The sequence below is a fragment of the Diabrotica virgifera genome, chromosome 1 (assembly GCF_917563875.1).
Source record: "Diabrotica virgifera virgifera chromosome 1, PGI_DIABVI_V3a".
Classification (NCBI taxonomy): Eukaryota; Metazoa; Arthropoda; class Insecta; order Coleoptera; family Chrysomelidae; genus Diabrotica; species Diabrotica virgifera.
The window spans coordinates 250,416,427-250,438,161 of NC_065443.1; the positions used below are offsets into that span (position 1 = coordinate 250,416,427).

General features: G+C 30.9%; 1 protein-coding gene across 1 annotated transcript in view; it reads right to left on the minus strand.

Annotated features, from left to right (window-relative positions):
* Nucleotides 1–962: 962 nt before the first annotated feature.
* The window catches only part of LOC114329105 (cytochrome P450 9e2-like), a 39,720-nt gene continuing 18,947 nt past the window's right edge, over nucleotides 963–21,735 (minus strand). The window contains exons 4-6 of the mRNA XM_028278121.2: nucleotides 20,721–20,928; nucleotides 4,736–4,972; nucleotides 963–1,542 (exon numbers count right to left, since the gene is read on the minus strand). Of these exons, the coding sequence (XP_028133922.2) occupies nucleotides 1,094–1,542; nucleotides 4,736–4,972; nucleotides 20,721–20,928 (894 nt within the window). The 3' untranslated portion in view covers nucleotides 963–1,093. The remainder of the gene's footprint in view (nucleotides 1,543–4,735; nucleotides 4,973–20,720; nucleotides 20,929–21,735) is intronic.

Below are 21,735 nucleotides of genomic sequence, written 5' to 3' on the forward strand. Positions count from 1 at the left end.
TTTAATGAATCGCTGTGAAATTTTTGTCACATATTAAGAGGACAGGAACACTTTGACGCCTGTCAAAATTTTTAATGTATTTTAAATGTAATCATTTTTTTCGATTCCTGAGAAAACTAATAAGTATTTTTGAAAAATTTAAACGTAGAATGAAGGACTACTTTATTACCGAGGGCTGAAAGTCCCTAAGAATGAATAAAACGTTTTTTTAATGAGATATTTGAAATTAAAAATCACACTAAATTTTCTCTTAGTTATTCACCCCTGTAACTTATTAAAATAAACATTATAGAAGTTTTCAAGGACTTTGCCCTCCCTTCAGTAATAACGTAATCTTTCATTATGCGTTTAAATTTTTCAAAAATACTTATTAGTTTTCTCAGGATTCGAAAAGAATAAATCCCATTTACCCATCGTACCCATCCCCTTAAGCACCAAAGAACCCTCATTTGACAAAAATTTCAAAGCTGTACACTAATTTTTACAATAGTTATTGCAAAATTAAATTTTTTGCAATTTCGACCTTTTTTCGCAATTATATTAACAATAAATGAGTACCTACTCGTATATCAAACTTTGTAGTACGCCATTTTAAAGCTTTTTCGATGCTCTCGAAGATATGTGTACTAAAAATAACATAAGTTTCATTGTTTTCCATTGATTTGAAAAAAAAAAGGAAAAAAGCCGTTTTTTGACAGTAAATTGTTTATAAATAAAAATGCCCGCCAGATCCTACGCAGGAAATAGTTACAATTTGTTCTTATAGGCATTACTTGTCGAAAAACAGTACCTTGGCTGTCGAAGTGTCATGGAAAAAACCTTATTACCATGGACTATAGGACTCATTTACGAGGTCTAAGTAAATAAAGTAGAATAATATTAGTTGTTTTCTACTTTATTTCAATAAAATTCAAATGTGATCAGGTTTTCGTAAAATTATTTTATTTATTATAATAATATACATAGGTATATATAAATATTCACTACCAAACTTTATTAGTTAATCACATTTTTCAAATTAAATCAAAAGGTATAGACAAAATGATAAAAAACTACTTTTTAGAATTTTAACACTTTTTAGAATTTTAGCATATTATGCAAAATATTCTGATTTAATACGTTCAAATCCCACAGTAATGCCTTTTTTTGGTACTAGATTAAATATACTTTTATCCAACTTAATCGGTATAACAGTTTCCTCAATAGGAACTATTTTAAAATACCTCAAAATGTAGAAAAACAGAATTTTCGTTTCGAGGAGCGCAAACCTTGAGCCGATACAGTTTCTGGGCCCCAGTCCGAATGGCATATAAGAAGAAGGCTTGATATTGCCTTTGTTTTCTTCGTTGAATCTCTCAGGATCGAAAGTTTCTGGATCTGGAAACAGTTCAGGATCGTGATGGGTTGCATAGATGACTAGATTTCTGACGTCGCCTGGTATCAGTTGTATTGGCTTTTCTCCGGGTAGAACGGGTTCGATGGTATATGGTTTGGAACAGCGTCTCTCCAATGTTGGCAATGCTGGCCATTTCCTTAGGCATTCTAAAAATATATATCAGGATAACTAGAAAAAGTTGAGCAAGGCTGGACAATTTTAAGATATCTTAATGTTGAATAAAACCTAATTGAGGCCATTAACAAGGAGTTTATGAAGTGCCAAGTTTTGAGAAAACTTTATTCAAAGTTCTAGACAAATTTAAAAAATCTAGGTAGGTACCACTTAGTATGTTTTCAGTAGTAATTACACGAGAGCTCTAAAATTATCGATTTGTGTCCCGAGTGACACTTTGACAGGTTTAATTTCACGACCCGAAGGAGAGTGAAATTATGTTAAAGTGTCACGGGGGCAAAACAAATCGATAATTTTTAAGAGCTCGACCGATCGATAATTTCATGAATAAAACTGTTTTTTAAATAATTTTAACTAATATTTTATTGATATCTTTACCTGATTATTTGCTAAACCTGTTTCTTGGTATTCTCTGTGACAAGTTGTAAAACATTAATTGTCATTAATGTCACTGAATGTATTTTTGCGTAACAACGAAGGGTATCTGACATAATACTTGACGACGAGAAATTATCGAAAAAAAAATCGCTGTAATTTTTATTTCTATAGCTTTCTATTGGTCAGAATATCTATGAATGAAATAATCAATGACATGGTCATTTTTGATCATCTTATTGCTAGTTTATGTAGAAAGTTTGAAGCCACCATGTTTTCTTTCTATGTGTTTGGGCGTTTATTTTTGTATTTAAATAAATAAATAAATAAATAAATAAATAAATAGTTTATTTACGGTTATACCAATTACAATAATTACAATCATTAAATAATTCATATCATATTAACAGTTTTAGAACTCAATAATAATTACATACAATTTACACAAGACAAATGAATAGAATAAATACCTAAATGACAGTTTACAGTGACAGCCTACATTGTATTTTAAAAAGATTTCTTCAGCCCAGTTTTCTAATGTTGGTATCAAAGATCTTATACACATAGATTTGGCCCGATTTGGCCAACTCGGAAAAATAGCGTAACGCGGAGCAGTTCGGGTCGGTGGTCTATCTATCTCCCTCTACCGGCGCTTAGCTTTCTCTCTCTAGCATATGATGGCCGCCGCCTGTGTGTCACTGTCGTTCCGTTACTCCCACCTCTTGGTAGATACGCTCACACTCGCACGACAGACAAAGATAGCTAAACCACCGTACTTGATATCGACGTTACACCCCGATGCATTGAGTGGCATATCCCTAGCCAAGTCCATTTTCTTTACATGTCTCTGGTTGGTATACGCTCTGAGCTTCGCTGGTGTCGCTCCTAGCGGTTACTAATTCAACTTTCACCGGTAATTTTTAAATTTATTATTTAATTGTTATCGCTTAATATTTACAACGCTAAAAAGAAATTAAATTGTAATAGATTTTTTTAAGATTTTGCTAATCATTTTGACGTTCTATTGATGAAATATTAATTTCTTACTTCGGATACTTTCACAATTATCGTGTAGATGGCGCCAAGATTAATAGATTAATTTATAATTACATATTACAGAACATTAAAAAAACGTAAATTCAGTATTTAAAACGTAAGTATATTTAAGGTAAAAATATATACCACAGCTTTGATCAACTAATATTTTTTATAATTAATGTTTTTAATTTTAATTTTAAATTAATCACTTTAACATTATGTCAAATTTCCCGTAAACGTTTATAATTCTCGCGAATTTATAAATATCCTCTCTACGTACGAGCTCACAGCGTATATTAAGCAATTTTAAAATGTCACAATACACTATATCTTTAACGTTATGGATCATTTTCAAAGTTACATTATATTTATTACGAATTTCGAATGCAATTATATTTTTTCAATGTAGTCTACCGATGTAAAATTTTGATTTAAGTAACAACATAGGGAAACATCAAGTGGTGTAAAATCTAGAGATCTGGGGGGCATGATCTAGCAGTTTTGCCAATTTACTGTTCCCTGTTCCATGTAAATAGAAGATTGCTTCATCAGAAAAAGTATTTGGCAAATGAAGCCTGGATTTTTTGTTTATATAAAGCTTGATATAATTCGAAAAACTGGATTTGACGATCTGAATTATCCTAATGATGTCCTGGACATTATAAATTTTATACAAATGATATATCTTTTTTTTACACATAATAGATCGTTTATAAATGTTTGTATCAGTTGAAATTTGACTTGAATTAATTTGAGGATTCTCTGTCATACTAAATAATACATCAAGGTTTACATTACCATTTATTGGTACATGATCAGCATCTGTAACATGTTTCAAATGTCAAGTTTCTCTAAAAATACATACTTCTTGTTATATTCTGATTTTATCCCCATATCTAACCATAATAGATGAATGGATGAATCGATTCTTGGTGTTTCTGTAAAGGAGCTATTATTTATTTATTTCATGCAATAAACTAGTCCCTATAAGACAATGCGAAGAATTGAAAAATTAAAAGCAAATATTATTAGAAGAATTTAAGTTAAGAATATTCGAGTTGTCAGCACATGAAAAAACATTTTCCACAATGGCTATGATTCCAGAGATTGAATACTCCTAGAGAGTAGGCTGGAATTCAAATTAGGGGCATAAGGAGACTGTTTGAAAACATTATGGAGGACTTCAATATCAGAAATATTTTTTTATCCATTTCTCATTCAAACATCAGAGGTGCCTAAATTGTTCAGCTTTTTTTTTGAAGGTAGAGCATATAATCTTACAAAAGAATATTTATTAAGGGCGTAGGGGGAATATTTTGTGCCAATGTATTTTAAATGCCTTCATATTGTTCGAATCCTGAGAAAGCTAATAAGTATTTTTGAAAAATTTAAACGCAGAATGAAAGATTGCATTATTACCGAAGGCCGAAAGTCCCTGAAAACTTCTATAATGTTTATTTTAATAAGTTACAGGAGTGAAAAAAAAAAGAAAAAATTAGCATGATTTTTAATTTCAAATATCTCATTCAAAAGAGACTTTTTGGTTATTCTAAGGGACTTTCGTCCCTCAGTAATAATGTAATCTTTCATTCTGCGTTTAAATTTTACAAAAATACATATTAGATTTCTCAGGATTCGAAAAAAAAAAATAAATGCATTTAAAACATATTGGCGCGAAATTTGGCGTCTACGTCCTTAAGGAGAGGGATCAGCGAACGGCTAAAAAATACGATGACAACAAAAAATATTTACCTGACACCACCATATCCATGTACTTCATGTTTACAAGAGATTCGTATGTTACTTCTTCATTACAGCTTTTCAAAGTATCATTAATTTCTTCTCTAAGCCTATCTTGGATGTTTGGATTGACACATAATTCATATCCCAAGAAGCTCATTAAATTAGAACTGGAATCGAAACCAGCAAAGAAGAAGATAAGAGCTTGAGCGACGATGTCTTTGTTGGTGATATTAGTCTTTATTTCAGCTAGAAATTAAAAAAATTAATTTAAAAAAGTTTTTTTATTTATTTATTTAAGCTGCAACCAGGGGTTATTAGCAATATAAAATATAATACAGGTTAAGTTATAATAACTGATATAATACAGTGTCTTTTAAATATCTTATTGTATTTTTAGCATTCTAAGATTGGAAACAATACTTCATATGTGATGTTTTGGCTTCCAGATTGAAGGACCGTTCTATAATTTCTAAACACAGTCCTTTTTATAATTACTTACTTGTTTTAAATCTCTAACATTTTAATAGTTAAAATGGTACCCAATTATGAAATGATGGTCAACTGCCACACACGTATTTTTTTGTACGATCACTTTTGTGCTGTGTTATTCTTTGTTTGAGCTATTGTGAAGTTTGACCAACATAACAACTCTGACAATCCGAATAAGGTAACTTGTAGATGACATTGGTTTTATAAAGAGTTGAAGTATTGCCTTTTACTTTTGAAAACAGTTGTCCGTTTTTGAATACGTTATATTCGGCATTTATGATACCTATATATTAGGAAATTGTTTAAATAATCTAGTCACAGATGCAGTTAACTGCTGGCAGTTTATTTTAGGGTGTATTTAGGGTATTTTAGCTTGTTTATCAAACAAGCTTATATTTTTCTAAAACTTGTTTGTTAGTTTATATACATGTTAAAGTAAAAAGTTCTACTGGCGGATTTGGCGCTAATTGTTTATTAATTGTTTAAACAATGACAATTTTTCTGTATTAATAATTTTAAGAATAGCGTTAAATTAATTATTTTACTTTGATCAAATATGTTTCTATTTTGTTTTTAATTATACTGAATCCGAATATGGCATTGCAATTTGAAAATTCTTATACAGAAGCTCTTATAAAGTATGTCTGCGTAGCTAGGAACCACATGGAAAACTTTTTTATTATCAATTTTACGAAAAAAAGTTATTCTTCATAGAATGCTCTGGATAGTCAAAAATCTAAAACTCAACCATCAGATATCAAATTTTATCAATTTTATACGAGTTATGTCAAAAATATGAATTTCGTTAAAGGGTAAAGTATGTACCTTTATATTCCAGAATATCAAAAAATGCTATTATGAAAAGTTGTTTGAAATTAAAAACTATGCTTAAATATACAATTACATTATTTCAATCGAAATTTTTTTTTCAATTTTTTCTCAAATTACGGATACTCATCATCATTTTATTTCAATTAAGATAACTATTTTATTATCACTTTTACGAAAAAAAGTTATTCTTCATAAAATGCTCTCCCTGGTCTAAAATCTAAGATACAACCAGCAGATATTAAACTTTTTCAATTTTATACGAGGTATGTAAAAAATATGAATTTCTCTTAAGAGTTAAGTGCCTTTATTATTCTCAATATTTTAATTAGAAGGATGTAATTGAACACTTAAACAAATTTTTAATTCCAAACAACTTTTTTTAATAACAATTTTCGATATTGTGAAATTTAACGATACTTTACTCTTGAGTGAAATTCATATTTTTGACATACCTCGTATAAAATTCATTAAATTTGATATTTGATGATTGCATCTTAGAATATATACGATGCAGAGTATTTTATAAAGAATAACTTTTTTTCGTAAAGCTGATAATAAAAAAGTTATCAATAGGTTCCAAGTTACGCAGACATACTGTATAAGAGCTAAAACAATTTTTTTGCGTAACATTTATTATTGTTAAAATTTATTATTAAATGTATTTTAGGTAAGTTTTACATAAAAAAATTTTGATCACTTTATACAGGGTGTCCCGAAAAGATTGGTCATAAATTATACCACACATTCTGGGGTCAAAAATAATTCGATTGAACCTAACTTACCTTAGTACAAATGTGCTTATAAAAAAAGTTACAGCCCTATGAAGTTACAAAATGAAAATCGATTTTTTTCAATATATCGAAAACTATTAGAGATTTTTTGCTAAAAATGGACATGTATCATTATTATGGCAGGAACATCTTACAACAAAATTATAGTGAAATTTGTCCACCCCATAAAAATTTTATGGGGGTTTTGTTCCCTTCTTCTTCTTCTTCTTATGCCACTCCTATCGGAGATTGGAAATCATCAAGGCTACCCTGACTTTGTTTACAGCTGACCTAAAAAGTTTATTAGTGGTGCAGCCAAACCACTCTCTCAAATTCCGCATCCACGACATTCTTCTACGGCCTGGATTCCGTTTTCCTTCTATTTTTCCTTGCATCATATTTTGAAGTAATGCGTATTTATGACCTCTCATCAGGTGACCCAAATACTCGAGTTTTCTTCGTTTTATCGTTAATAAAATTTCTGGGTCTCTTCCTATCCTTCGTATTACTTCAAGATTTGTGATTCTTTCAACCCAACTTATCTTCAGCATTCGACGGTAGCACCACATCTCGAAACTTTCAATATTTTTTATGTTGTTCTGTTTGAGAGTCCAGGCCTCTACACCGTATAATAGCGTGTTAAATACGTAGCCACTTAGCATTCTTAATCGTAGAGGGATGCTTATATCTCTGTTGCAGAAGAATTTTCTCATCTTTATGAAGGTGGCCCTGGCAATTTCGATACGTCTTTTTATTTCATTGTTTTGGTCTCCAGTTTCGTTTATTAAAGTTCCCAAGTATTTATAACTTGATACTTTTTCAATTTGAATGCCGTTTATACTAATATGTGCTGGTTGTGTCATGATTTTACTGAATACCATATACTTGGTTTTTTTGATATTAATGTTTATGCCATAATTGTTGCAAGCAATATTTATGTTTGTAAGTAATCGTTGTAATTCTTCTACTGTTCTTGCAACTAGTACAGTGTCGTCTGCGTATCGAATATTATTTACAACCTCTCCATTGATTACGATTCCTTCATTTGCTTGCAAAAGGGCTTCTTGACAGATGCTTTCACTATATACATTAAATAGCAGTGGTGACAAAATGCATCCCTGTCTTACTCCTCTACGTATTTCTATTGCTTTTGATATCTCGTTTTCTATTTTGATGTTAGCTTTCTGATTCCAATATAAGTTGAGAATTATTCGCAGATCTTTATTATCTATGTCTTTTCTTTCAAGAATGTCTCTTAGCCTATCGTGGCGTACTCTGTCAAACGCTTTTTCAAAATCGATAAAACATGCATGTACTTCTTGATTAACGTCTAGGCATCTTTGTGTAAGAACATTCAAACCGAAGAGAGCTTCTCGAGTACCTAGTCCTTTTCTGAACCCCATCTGTGTATTACTAATATCTGACTCCAACTTTTGATAAACTCGGTTGTGGATGATTTTTCGAAATATCTTTAGTAGATGGCTCATTAAAGATATTGTTCGATGTTCTGAACATTCTTTTGCATTGGATTTCTTTGGCAGTGTAACGAATGTAGACAGCAGCCACTCTTGAGGTATAATACCAGTATTGTATACTGTGTTAAATAAGTGCAATATTATACCTATTGATTCATCATTCAAGAGCTTTAGTAATTCAGTAGGAACCTCATCGGGTCCATTTGCCTTTCCAGTTTTGGAATTTTTAAGTGCCATTTCTACTTCACCTTTTAGGATTTCAGGTCCCGTTTCACCATTTACCTTGTCAATGTTATTTCTGTTGTCCTCAAACAATTCTCTTATGTATTCACTCCATCTATTAATTTTTTCTGTTAAGTCTACAATAATATTTCCGTCTTTGTCCTTAAGCAAACTTATTTGATGTCTTCTTTTGTTCCCTTAAACCCCCTTAAACTTTGGTGTACGTTCCAATTAATTCATTATTGTGGTACTATTAGTTAAACACAACATTTTTAAAACTTTTTTGGCTCTTAATATTTTGTTGATAAGCCAGTTTTTATCGAGATGCGGCTTCTTTTTTAATATGTTTACATAAAAATTTTAAGGGGGTTTTGTTCCTTTAAACCCCCCAAATGTTTGTGTACGTTCTAAATAAACTATTATTGTGGTACCATTAGTTAAATACAGTATTTTTAAAACTTTTTTGTCTCCTAGTCTTTTTTTGATGTCACCATTTATCGAGATATGGCTTCTTTTTCAAAATATACCTAAAAATGTAAATTATAAATAAATTTTCAGATTATTAACAGGTCGCTACAATCGTACTTAACCATATACAAATATGTGGTGAATTCGACAAATATTCAAAATATCTCGATAAACACTGGCTTATCGAAAAACTACTAAGAAGCAAAAAAGTTTTAAAAATATTGTGTTTAACTAATGGTGCCACAATAATAATTTAATTGGACCGTACACAAAAGTTTGGGGGGGTTTAAGGAAACAAAACCCCCATAAAATTTTTATGGGGTGCACAAATTTCACTTTAATTTTTTTTAAAGATGTTGCTACCATAAGAGTGCCACATGGCCATTTTCAATAAAATATCTCTAAGAGTATTCGATATATTAAAAAAAATCGATTTTCATTTTGTAACTTCAAAGAGCTGTAACTTTTTTTGTGAGCACTATTGTATATAGGTAAGTGAGGTTCAATCAACCTAGTTTTGACCCCAGAATCTGTGGTATAATTTATGACCAATCTTTTCGGGACACCCTGTATAAACATTTTTTTAGCTGGTAATTTTCGGTTTTTTGTATTACATTTTTTGTTATCTTTCGTAATTTTCTCAAAAAGAAATAGTCTATTTTATTTCTAAAGTAAAATAATTAGTGCATTTTAAAGATTACATGCTAAGCTTTAAAAAAAGCACCTATAAAACTGTAATAGATCTGTTCAAACTTGAGTAATACCGTATTAAAGTGGTGGTAATTCTATAAAACTACGAAGATTTCAAAAATTACATTTTTTAAGACGTCATATCATTTGAATAAAATTTTTGAGATTTTTTTTTAATAAAACATCATTTAGTTAAGTACGATACTTGAAAGGTAAGTTGTGCAAAATTGAGAGTTTTATAAGAAAAATTGTATTAGTTACACATTTTTAAATAGTTTTTAAACAAAATTCATGTAAGGCTCAATTTCCGCCCCCACCGTACTTATGGCCATACATTTTATTTCTTTTTATTATAACCATAAGACAGCTTAATTATTCTTTTTTTAGGTTCAATTTGTAAAATTTCATTTGATCCATTAGTTAAAGAATTACATTAAAATAACTTAACCGTGCACTTCGCCGTACGCTAGTTTACAGTGCGCCAATGTTTGCGAGAAGGGTGGCTTTAGCGTTATAAATAAAAAATTATAGAAGATACAGATTTAATTTTAGAAAATTCTTTATATAAGTTTTTTTTTGTAAAATTTTCTGAATTTTTCAATGGTCAAGTCACATTTGTTCTAAAATTTATATTTTCGGAGTTATTTAAAAAAAAACGTCAAACTTCGTAGTTCATTTGTTTAATAAAAAATTAAACTCGACTTCTCGAGTAGAACTTTTTGATATGTTGTTTATTAAACATCTCTTAATGAAATTACAAAAAGTTCTATCTTGTTTGATTTTTTCCGAAGTGAAAATCAATATGCACTCCCCTATTTATACTGAATTTGTTGTACTACTCCGATATCAGTGGGACCCTCAAAATTATTCGAGTAAAATCTCAATTTTTTAAGGATATGTTTTCAGTATCCATTATTGTCAAAGATGTTTATAGTCCAAGTAATGAAGTTTAAAATCGGACAGAACCTCGCAATTTTTACAGAATGGATCGATTTGCTTGAAAATTTGAGAATAAATATTGAATAGTCCAAGGATCAAAATCTATATCATGCCGAGAGGCGCTTTCGCCATGGGGGTGGTTGCCACCCCATCTCGGGGGTGGAAATTTTTTGTTATACTTTAATCGCAAAAGTTGGTAAAAACGTTCATTCTAAGCAAAAAATGTTCTATACATCTTTTTGATAAAATTGATAGTTTTCGATTTATTCGCTATCCAAAGTGTTAGTTTTATATCGAAAAAATCAATGTTTTTAATAAGTTTTCTGCTAATAACTCCAAAAGTTTTCGTTTTATCAAAACAACTTTACTTAACAAAAATGTACCTTATGAAAGAATAAACAAAACCAATTGTTTAAATTTTCTTTAGGACCAATAGTAATCGAGCTATACATTATTATATGTTGGCTCTTCTTCGTTAAATGTTAAATATTGTAGTTCCAAAGTCAAAAGACGGGAAAACTATGCATTTTTCGAGGAAAACTTGTTCAAACTAAATTAAATCACTTAAAAATATCTATCACCAGAAATAAAAAAAAATTCTCTAGCTCAAAAATTAAGTGACTTATAATGAAAAGAATGTCAGTCCCCATTTTTTTCAGCCAAAAAGTGATTGCAAGCAACCCTCTAATCACCACCCTAATTAAAATTAGTCATTAACCTTATTTGGTCTTTTTTACTTATGTATTATTAATAAGTTCTAGAAGTTTGACCGGCTTATAATAATTAGTTTAAAAAAATTGAGTTAAAAGCGAATAACGAATTTTTGTAGTTTGGAAAAAAATGACTTCTTCTTCAGAATAGCAAAATTAACATCAGAGATACAAAAAAATGTTTAAATATGAAATTGTAGCTTATTTAATTTCCAAGAACCTGATTTACAAAAATTTTTTCTGCGGCAAAAATTGAGTGAGCTATTGACAATTAAAACTTGGAATAACATGCAAAAACCACGTTTACCAACCCTTTCAAAGTCACCTCTTTTTGCGACTGAGGATTTTAAAAATATTTAATATAAATAGGCTTATAGACCTTGCAAAAACATACAAAATTATATCTTTATCAAACTTTTTAAGATAAAAATAAAAAAAGTTACGGTTAAAAAATCAATAAATTTTTTTGAAAAAAAAAGGGGAAATCCAATTGGAAGCATAATAATGTAAGTTAGCGGTGTTTTTGGTCATTGGCCTTATTCATTCTTATTTATTTATGTATTATAAATAGATTCTAGAAGTTTGACTGGCTTAGAATGATTAGTTTTTAAAAAACTGGAGTTAAAAGCGAATAAGGAATTTGTGTAGTTTGGTAAAAAATGCCATTTTCTTCAAAATAGAAAGATTAGCGTCAGAGATACGAAAAAATGTTTTCATATAAAATTGTAGGTTATTTAATTCCCAAGAACTTGGTTTGCAAAAAAAATTTCCACGGCAAAAATTGAGTGAATCGTAATATCGAAAAACATTGATTTTTCTATACAAAACTAACACTTTCGATAGCGAATAAATCAAAAACTATTAATTTTATCAAAAAAATGTATAGAACAGTTTTTGTTTAGAATGAATGTTTTTTATCAAATTTTGTGGTCAAAATATAATAAAAAAATTTCACCCCCGAGATGGGGTGGCAACCACCCCCATGCTAAAAGCGCCTTTCGGAATCATATAGATTTTGATCTTTGGACTATCCACTACTTATTGTCAAATTTTCAAGCAAATCGATCCATTCTGTAAAAATTGCGAGGTGAAAAGCTTCAGTTCCTGGACTATTAATAGAATAAGGAAAGAGAGCTTTAGATTAAAGTCGATTCAGGGCCACCACCATCGGCTGAACATGGTTTCTCTTTTCAGCATCTTTAGAGCCGCATGTGGTGTATCCCGAAGCGAACTGACTCCAAGCTGTCAAAGTATGCATATAAATAAAATATTAAACGCGTACGGACGCGTTAGCGACATCTATCTGGACACAGAGAAAATTCTCTATAAGTCGGAGTGCAGAATCCTTGGTAACTATTTGTTGCCTGAGCTTTTTACAAATTTATAAAGACACAGGCTGATAAATAGCGGACATGGAAGAGCCTACAATATATACTCATCACCTGTCTGCTTATCTAGATAAAAATTCCAACAGAATTCTGCATTCTTAGTACCAACTCAAATATGATAAAATGAAATAAGGAAAGACAGCTTGAGATTAAATTCTATTCGGGGCCACCACCATCGGCTGACCATAGTTTCTGCTTTTCAGCGTCTTCTGATGGCTACTAAGGATGCAGAATTCTGTTGGAATTTTTGTCTAGATAATCGGACAGGTGATGAGTGTATATTTGTAAAGAAATGTGCGATGTTAATGACTTCTAGGTCCAAATTAATTAAAACTCCCTTTTTTGGTTCAGATTCATTATATTTACAATCAACTCCATCAACGACTAACCATAACAACGTGTTTACATATAACAGTAACGACCTACCTTACATTAACTAAATACTGAGTACAATAATAATATCTATATCATGGTACATTAACTTTTATATAGAATAAACTATTTCAACATCACGCGCGGCCTCGGTCATGTCCGATCGATTATATTATTTACTCTGGTTATTAACTTTCAATAAAAACGTATTTTTATACAGGGTGATATTATAATACTACATCTCTCCCCTTTGTTAAAATTACATATTTCTCTCCATGTTTTAAAATGAAATATATTTATCATCGCCTTTTAGGAGATAGACCTTATATTACTTATATAGTTAAGGTCCCATATCGGCCGCTATAAGACACTTCACAAAAATCCTATTATACACAAAAGTTCATATTTTCCCTATACTAAGTTGGTATTTTATAAAAACTAAAAATAATTGTTTATAAGTAATTGTCACTAATTCACTTACTATTCCTTCGTGTCTTTTAGTATTTTTTTCGTTTACTAATTCACTTTAGTAAAACAATGAATAAAACTTATCCTAATTTTTAACCTTTAGTCTTTAGTCTTTTTAGTGTACTACACTAATTTACGTCATATAAGCAGTGAATAATTATATAATATTTTAAATCTACCTAATAATATTTCCAAATTTAATTAAACTTAATATTACCTAAACTTCTTAGCAAAAATTTAAAGTTACTTTATTAATTCCTATTTCAGTCTTTTGGATAATTATTATTCGTCCCTTCTTTTATAATACTTAATAATAAAAAAAATTAATGTCTCTTGCTCGAATAAATATTAATAAATGTCTCTTAGGATATAAAATTTAAAGAAAATTTCTTTTAGGGTTCTTTTTCTAATACTAACAGTAAGGTAACTAACACTGTAAGATATTGTCTATCCTTAATTCAAACACTTCCATTATTTTCCATGAAAATTTAACCTGAATTCATCATCTACATTTAAAATTTAAGTCATTTACGTTACTTTAGAGATGTAAAAAAAAATTCAAGCTAAAAATTCTCTTTTTTTTCCTTCTTCTTCTTGTCTGGTACTATAACTATATATTTCCTCATTTTTCTTCATATAATAGCACTTCTACAGTGTATAGTTCATCTTCATATAACAATCATTTGTCATTTAATCATCAATATATAATTTCATAATATAACATCATAGTAATCATTTCCTTTATCTATCCCTCAATGCCTACGTTCGACTAATCAAAGTAGCTTCACTCGAGAGGACAGTTCCAATTCTTCTACATATTCCATATAAAAATCATAATACTCAATACTAGCCACGAAACCTCTGCATTTTACCTAAATAAAAGCGGGTATAACTTCGTTGCATAGATCAAATTCTTCTACATATTTCACGACCTCAATCCCTTGCTTTAAATCCATTGTTTAATTACGAACAATCATGAATAAAATAGGTACCCTTCAAAACAGAGAGTGGGTCTTTAATAAGCTTTCAAGCTTCTATAAATCACTTAGTACCTTCGTAATTTGACAAGAGCAGTGGGTTTCTTATTGTCTCAAATTGCCTCATAATATTCGGCTTATAATATTGTTAGTTCTTCTTCTAATCTGTATAGTTCTTCTCCAAATTCCTTCTCTCTCCGACTCATCAGGTCGGTTCGTAAAAATATGACACTTTCTTATAGCAATGTTTGTCTTAAAGCTCTTATATCAACGTATGTCATCACTAATCATTAAAAAAAATCATTTATAATATATCATTTTTTATCACAAAAAAATTATTAATTGAGGTTCAAAATTTAACACAAAATCGATGAAAATGTATCTAAAAGATCAATATTAAAACAACTGGCTAAAAATTCAATAATAGTATACATATCCGACAAAAATTCAATAAAAATTCAATAATAGCATATATACCGGGTGGTGAATTGGAAAACGGGCCATAGGAAACTCAATGTAAAATTCTAAATTGTTTAATTCCTGCTTCCCTAATTATTTTACATCAAAAGTCATGAGAAAATATTTGTAGAAGATTAAAATCTGTATTAAAAACAAAAGTTAAAATTGTTCTACGATTTAAACAGAGTCCAAAATTTTGAAAAATAGAATACATTTGCCATACCTAAGTAAGTGCGTAAAAGTAAGGCCACACGTTACTATTTCTGAGAGTACGCAAACTATTGACTGAATAAAACATCTTTATTATTACAACTTTCTCCCCAACTGAGGACATCTTTTCGACTTTATTGTTTTTTAAACAATAAAAACGATAAAATAAAAATACTGACAGTTCAAAATATTGTTAATATAATAATTTCATTGTGACCGAAGACAACCTTATACACATTCTTGCACTGTGTGTTGCCTAAATTTGGCAAATACTTTGATAAAATTTATTATATTTTACAAAATTTTGGAATGTGTTTAATTCGTAGAACAATTTTAACAATTGTTTTAAATAAAGATTTCAATCCTCTACAAATAGTTTCTCATGTCTTTAGATGTAGAATAATTAGGGAAGCAGGAATTCAACAGTTTAGAATTTTACATTGAGTTTCCTATGGCCCGTTTTCCAATTCACCACCCTGTATAATAAACTTCGATACAAAAATATTCAATTCAAAAATCACTTCATGTTTCAAAATTCATAGATATTCTAAAAAAATCGATACTTCATAAGTTATTCAAAAATCAGCAAAGATAAATATTCATTGTTCAATAATAATATATAAAAAACGAGGGAAGCATTTTTAATAAAGATAGACTAAATTTCTTACTTACATTGTAACACTTGTGTCTTTTTCACTGGGTTCCTGTTCGGTTCCTGGGTCCGGGTCAATTTTCCGCCGCTTTTTCCAATTTGTTGTTACCATCTTACTGCTCACAAAAGCCTATTTCGCACAGGTCGCCATGTAAGGAAATGTGTGATGTTAATGCCTTTTAGGTCCAAATTAATTCAAAACTCCCTTTCTTGGTTCAGATACATTATATTTACAATCAACTTCATCAATAACTAACCATAACAACGTGTTTACATATAACAGTAAAGACTTACCTTACATTAACTAAATACTGAGTACAATAATAATATCTATATCATGGGATATTAACTTTTATATAGAATAAACTATTTCAACATCACGCGCGGCCTCGGTCATGGCCGATCGATTATATTATTTACTTTGGTTATTAACTTTCAATAAAAACATATATTTGTACAGGGTGATATTATAATACTACATATTGTAGGCTCTCCCATGTTCGCTATTTATCGGCCTGTGTCTTTATAAATTTGTAAGAAGCTCAGGCAACAGATAGTTACCAAGGATTCTGCACTCCGACTTATAGAAAATTTTCTCTATGTTTAATAGAAAGCTTCAGTTTCTCTAGTTTAAAATGTAAACTAGAAGAGTGTAAACAAGACTGACCCATTACGATGAATATAAAGGAGCAGATATTATTCAAAATGTAATGGTAGGGGAGCCCAGGTGTGGATTTTTGCAGTTACTCGAGCGCGTCAGATTATCATATGGGGAGAAACGTGGTACCTTGCAGATATATCTCTACCATATATTGGCTCTTAACACAGGGAAGTTCGTTCAGGGGGGCCCGAAAAAAAAATTTATCTTTAAAAATACCCGAAATTGTCAGATTAAGATAAGGTAAGTTAAGTACATGCAAAAGAGTGTATATCTCAAAAATCTGACGATTTGAGCCGTACGTACGGAAATGGGTGAGTCAAAAAGTTTCACAAAAAAAGCGAATATTTCGCGAAATGAACGTCAGATCGAAAAACTAAAAACTACGTGTTCAATATTTTTTAAAAATCTATCGAAAGATACCAAACATGACCCCCACGGAGAGAGGTGGGGGATAAATTTAAAAATTTTAAATACAAATCCCGCGATATTTCGCAAAATAAACATCAGATCGAAGAACTGCAAAATACACTTATTCAATATTTTTCAAAAATCTATCGAATGGTACCAAACACGACCCACACGGAGGTGGGGTGGGGAGTTACTTTAAAATCTTAAATGGGAGCCCCTATTTTTATTGCAGATTTGGATTCTTTGCATAAAAATAAACAACTTTTATTCGAAATATTTTTTCGAATTATGGACAGATGGCGCTATAATCGGAAAAAACGATTGTTGGAAATGGAAAATTAAATAAAAAAAATGGGAAGTCCCCACTAAAATGGAAAATTTTACTTAACTTTTTTTGGTTTTAGGACCTAATAATCACAACCCAATAGGTCCTCAAAGCGCTCGATTGACTGCACATTTAGCATACTTTGCTCCCCTACTATAAGTATGCACTCCGGCACAAGCCGGTTGTAGCCTGTATTGTAGAGATAAAAACCCGATATAAAGTAAACAAGACGATAACTGCTAATTTGTAAAATACAGCTTAAGATTATACAGGGGCCACCATCAGTTGACATATGTTTCTTCTTTTTAGAGTCATCAGAACTCCCAATGATGTACTCTGAACCAAATTAAATCTTAAGCTGTTTTTCCTTATTTTCCAGTTTACTCGAATTTGAGTACTAGGAAGCAGAATTCTGTTGGATTTTTATCTAGAAAAGTGGACAGGCGTAGAATGCAAATCGTAGATTCTCCCATGTCCACTATTTATGGTATGTTTGCTTTAAAAATTGAAAAAACCCAGATTATTAGTGTTGCCTAAATGCAAGACCAAGACGAGACTTAGACAGTCTTGGTCTTGGTCTTGCAACAGTACACCCGGTCTTGGTCTTGGTCTTAGTATTGCGCTCCAGATCTTGGTCTTGGTCTTGGTCTTGCAGCAAGAGTCTTGCAAGTCTCGCAGTTGCCCATTAGCCTATTACATATCTTAGAACAACGTAACAGACTAGGTAAATTTTAAGCTTAAATTAAATATTTATTCGTTAACTATATCGCTGTAATAATATTGTTGCTAGAAGGTAAATTGTCATTGTACCTATAGGTACCGGATATCGTACCGGTACCAATGAGTGTACCAATCAAACTGTGTTTTTTTCTCAAAGTTCGCATCATCCTGTGGAATATTCTAGCCTTTATAAAATACTGAAATTAAAACCCTACTAAAGTCTGATATTTTCTTAATATTCTGTTTTTTTATTCATTCGATTGGATAACAACAAAGTTAGGTATTTTAATAACTAGCCATGTTTTTTATCAATACAGGCTGTTTTGAAATAAGTATGGCAAATTTAAATTCTAAACAACCCGGTTACACGTAGGTATGCGCGCCATTGGTGAATATTAAAATCTTAATTGTATATCAAAAATGCGAAAGACCTAGAAATAACTACCTCTTAAAACCAACCAAATTTCATTAGCATATCTCAACCGGTTTTAGAGCAATAAATAAATCGTCAGTTTGGAGGAACAATTTTAACATCCCCTATTTCGGAAACGAAGCATTTGCGAACATACGTTTAAAAGCAAACAGTCATTACTTTTCCGTGCAGAGTACTTACCCCTTAAAGTTTGCCATGCTTATTTAAAAACACCCTGTATTGATGAAAAACTTGGCTAGCTAAAAAAGTACGTGACTTTTTATTCTTCAACATAAGGGAATGAATCAAAAAACAAAATGTTAAGAAAATACGAGGCTATAGTTGGGTTTTAATTTTAATATTTCATAAGCTAGAATATTCCATAGGGCACTGGTCGGCAAACTTTTTAGCCAAAGAGCCAAATATGAATATAACAACAAAATTTAAAAAAATTGGCAGCCAAATCTACTTGTTCAGCAAACTTTTACTACACTAAACAAAACTAAAGGGTCTAGTCGGTTAATATAGTGAAAAATGCTCCCAGCGATATTCCAAAAATAAAAAACCACAAGTTCTACATCAAAAAGTATTCAACCAAAATTTTTTTTAAACCGCTAACCCCATCCATATCCCCCCAAACAATTAAAACGTGTTATTTCGTTTTTTGGCGATATCTTCGTTTCTAATCATTGTGGAAACTTCTATTTTCTTTCGTTTTGTAGGGTTTTATTTCCTACAATACTGTATTTTTTACCAAATTTTTGGCGCAAAATCCAATTTGTTTTAAATGTTGATATGTAGAACCAAAAAGGGAAAGAACATCAAACGTGAGCTTTTTTCAGCTGATCAAGAATCAGGAATACTACTCTAAGCGTCGAAAATGATCATGTCTGTCTTCCTTCTCCAGGTCATTCAAAGCAGACCACTTGTGTTGTGAACATTTTTTTCTTCTTCACTATTTCCAATTCAATACAAAGGCGTTCGAATTTAGAGCGCCATTCTTCCTTGTTTTTTAAATCCAGAAATTGTATTTCAAAGCTAGTAATGCCAATTTCAAAAGAAGACAATTTCAACTCGGTTATCGTAGCATTAAGAGGATTTTTGACAAATGCTAAAGTTTGAAAGTTTGATAAAAGCTAATTTATCAGAATAAGAGGTAATGTTTTTCCTACCAAGTTTTTTTTAATTAATTTTTAAACGATATTATTGCGCTTTCCGTGGGTATTTGTGACAGAGCCGCACCTAAGAAGCCAAAGAGCCACATGCAACTTTGAGAAAAAACACAGTTTTATTGGTACACCCGGTATACAATTTACCTGCCTAGCAATAGTATTATTAGAGCGATATTGTTAAAGAATAAGGCTATAACATATTAAAAAATCACTTCAATCGGGCAACAGGTTTAGGAAATTCAAGACATAAAAAATGACCCGTTTTTAAGGTGGTGCGTTAATTTCTTGGAGTAGTGTATAGCACCAAACACAAAGAGTAACAAAAGAACAGTCGATTGATAAAAGAAATGACCAATTTAATTTAACTACAGAAAAAACTGCTATCAATGTGCTTTTGTCTTGCATACATTTCACTGTAATATTTCTTTGTTCGATGCCTCGGTAGACAGTATATCGTTATTAAACATTTCATTATTTTGTTTACACGGTATGTATAGCCGGCATTATCTGCATTAATGTATCTCGTTATTAATACTTTTAAGTATTAGCCGCATTCTTTCAGCAAATTTTGTCTAACTGAATGAGGTCATTGCACAATCAACAGAAAAAATATACATAATAGTTTTAGTATTCTATATACCGATAAGATGTAATAGGTATATTTTTTATCAACTACAGATTTTTAACGACGTTATTGTCGGCATCGCAACGTCGCAAGGCAAGAATATTAATTTATGAATAAAGGACTATTCTCAAAACCTGGACAATTAATTTCAGAGCGAAGATATCGTGTGCTAGGAAAGATTGTAAAAATATTTTATTTTTGCATTGTAATAATGATCTCTGAGTACGTGTCAAGATTCGCTATGTATGTTTGTGGTATTGTTCGTAATGCGCATAAGTCAAATTTTCCAAATTTTTGTTAAACATTTTTTTGCCTTTCATAGAGTATCTAAGAATATACCCGAACTAATATACTCTCTAAAACGACCCTCAGTTCTAACTGCAAGACGCAAGAGTCTTGCAGGCTTAGTCTTGTTCTTGCTAAAATCTTGCACGCTAAGAATTCTGCATTCCAACCTAAGGAGAATCTTCTCTTTTGTTTGGATAAAGTCTTCTTTACTGATTTATATTCTTTACTGATTTAGGAAGAAAATGAATTCAATTAGAAGTTACCTTTCAGATGTTCTTCGACAGTAGCATATCCAGTATCAGGTGTAGTAGTGGTTTCATCAACTTTTACGCTTCCTTTTCGCGTTTCCAACATTAAATGAATCATATCGGGCCTCACTAATCCTTTTTCTTCTCTCATTTTAATAGATTCTTCAATAATGTCGGTAAAGAAGTTACCTACTTTTTCTTGGATGAGTCTGATGTTTAAAAGCTAAAGATAAAATCACGATTCAATTCAAAAGAAAAAAGCTGTTTCAATAGTTAATAATAGTCATTATTTTATTCGAATAAACAATGGACTACAACAAGGAGATGCACTTTCACCACAACTCTTCAACTTAGCTCTAGAACACATAATCAGAAGTGCAAGAATTAAACACCCGATTAAGCATGAAGGAGACTTTTGTAAGGTTCGAGAAGGAAGCAGAGAAGACAAGGCTCCTAATAAACGAAGATAAGACGAAATATAAATATGTATATGAGCCGCAATAACCAAAGCAGAGACAGAATTGGTCAAAACATCACCATCGATGACTTTAACTTTGAATGACAATGACAATAACAATAACTGAAGACAATAACGGATCACTAGAAATAAACAATAGCATACAGGCTGGCAACATATGTCTTTATGCCCTTCAAAACCTTATAAAATCGAAAAAACCAACAGACGTACGAAGATACAAGTGTATAAAACAATCATACACGACCCGTTGTGATGTATGGAAGAGAAACGTGGACGAAAACAGAGGCAAACAAAGAGGGACTACGTGTTTGAAAAAGAAAAATTTTAAGGAAGATGTTTGGGTCTGTGCTGGATGAAGCATCAGAACAATATAGGATAAGAATTAATAAAGAAAAAACAGTTAAATCCTGTATAAAAGGTATATTTAAAAACCCTCAAAAGGGGCCACATCAAAATCACATAACTAGTTTTCGACTAGTTTACCAGTCATCATCAGTGCTTACGTGCAACGTACATGCTAACCACCAAGATAGTATTTGACAAAAATATGTG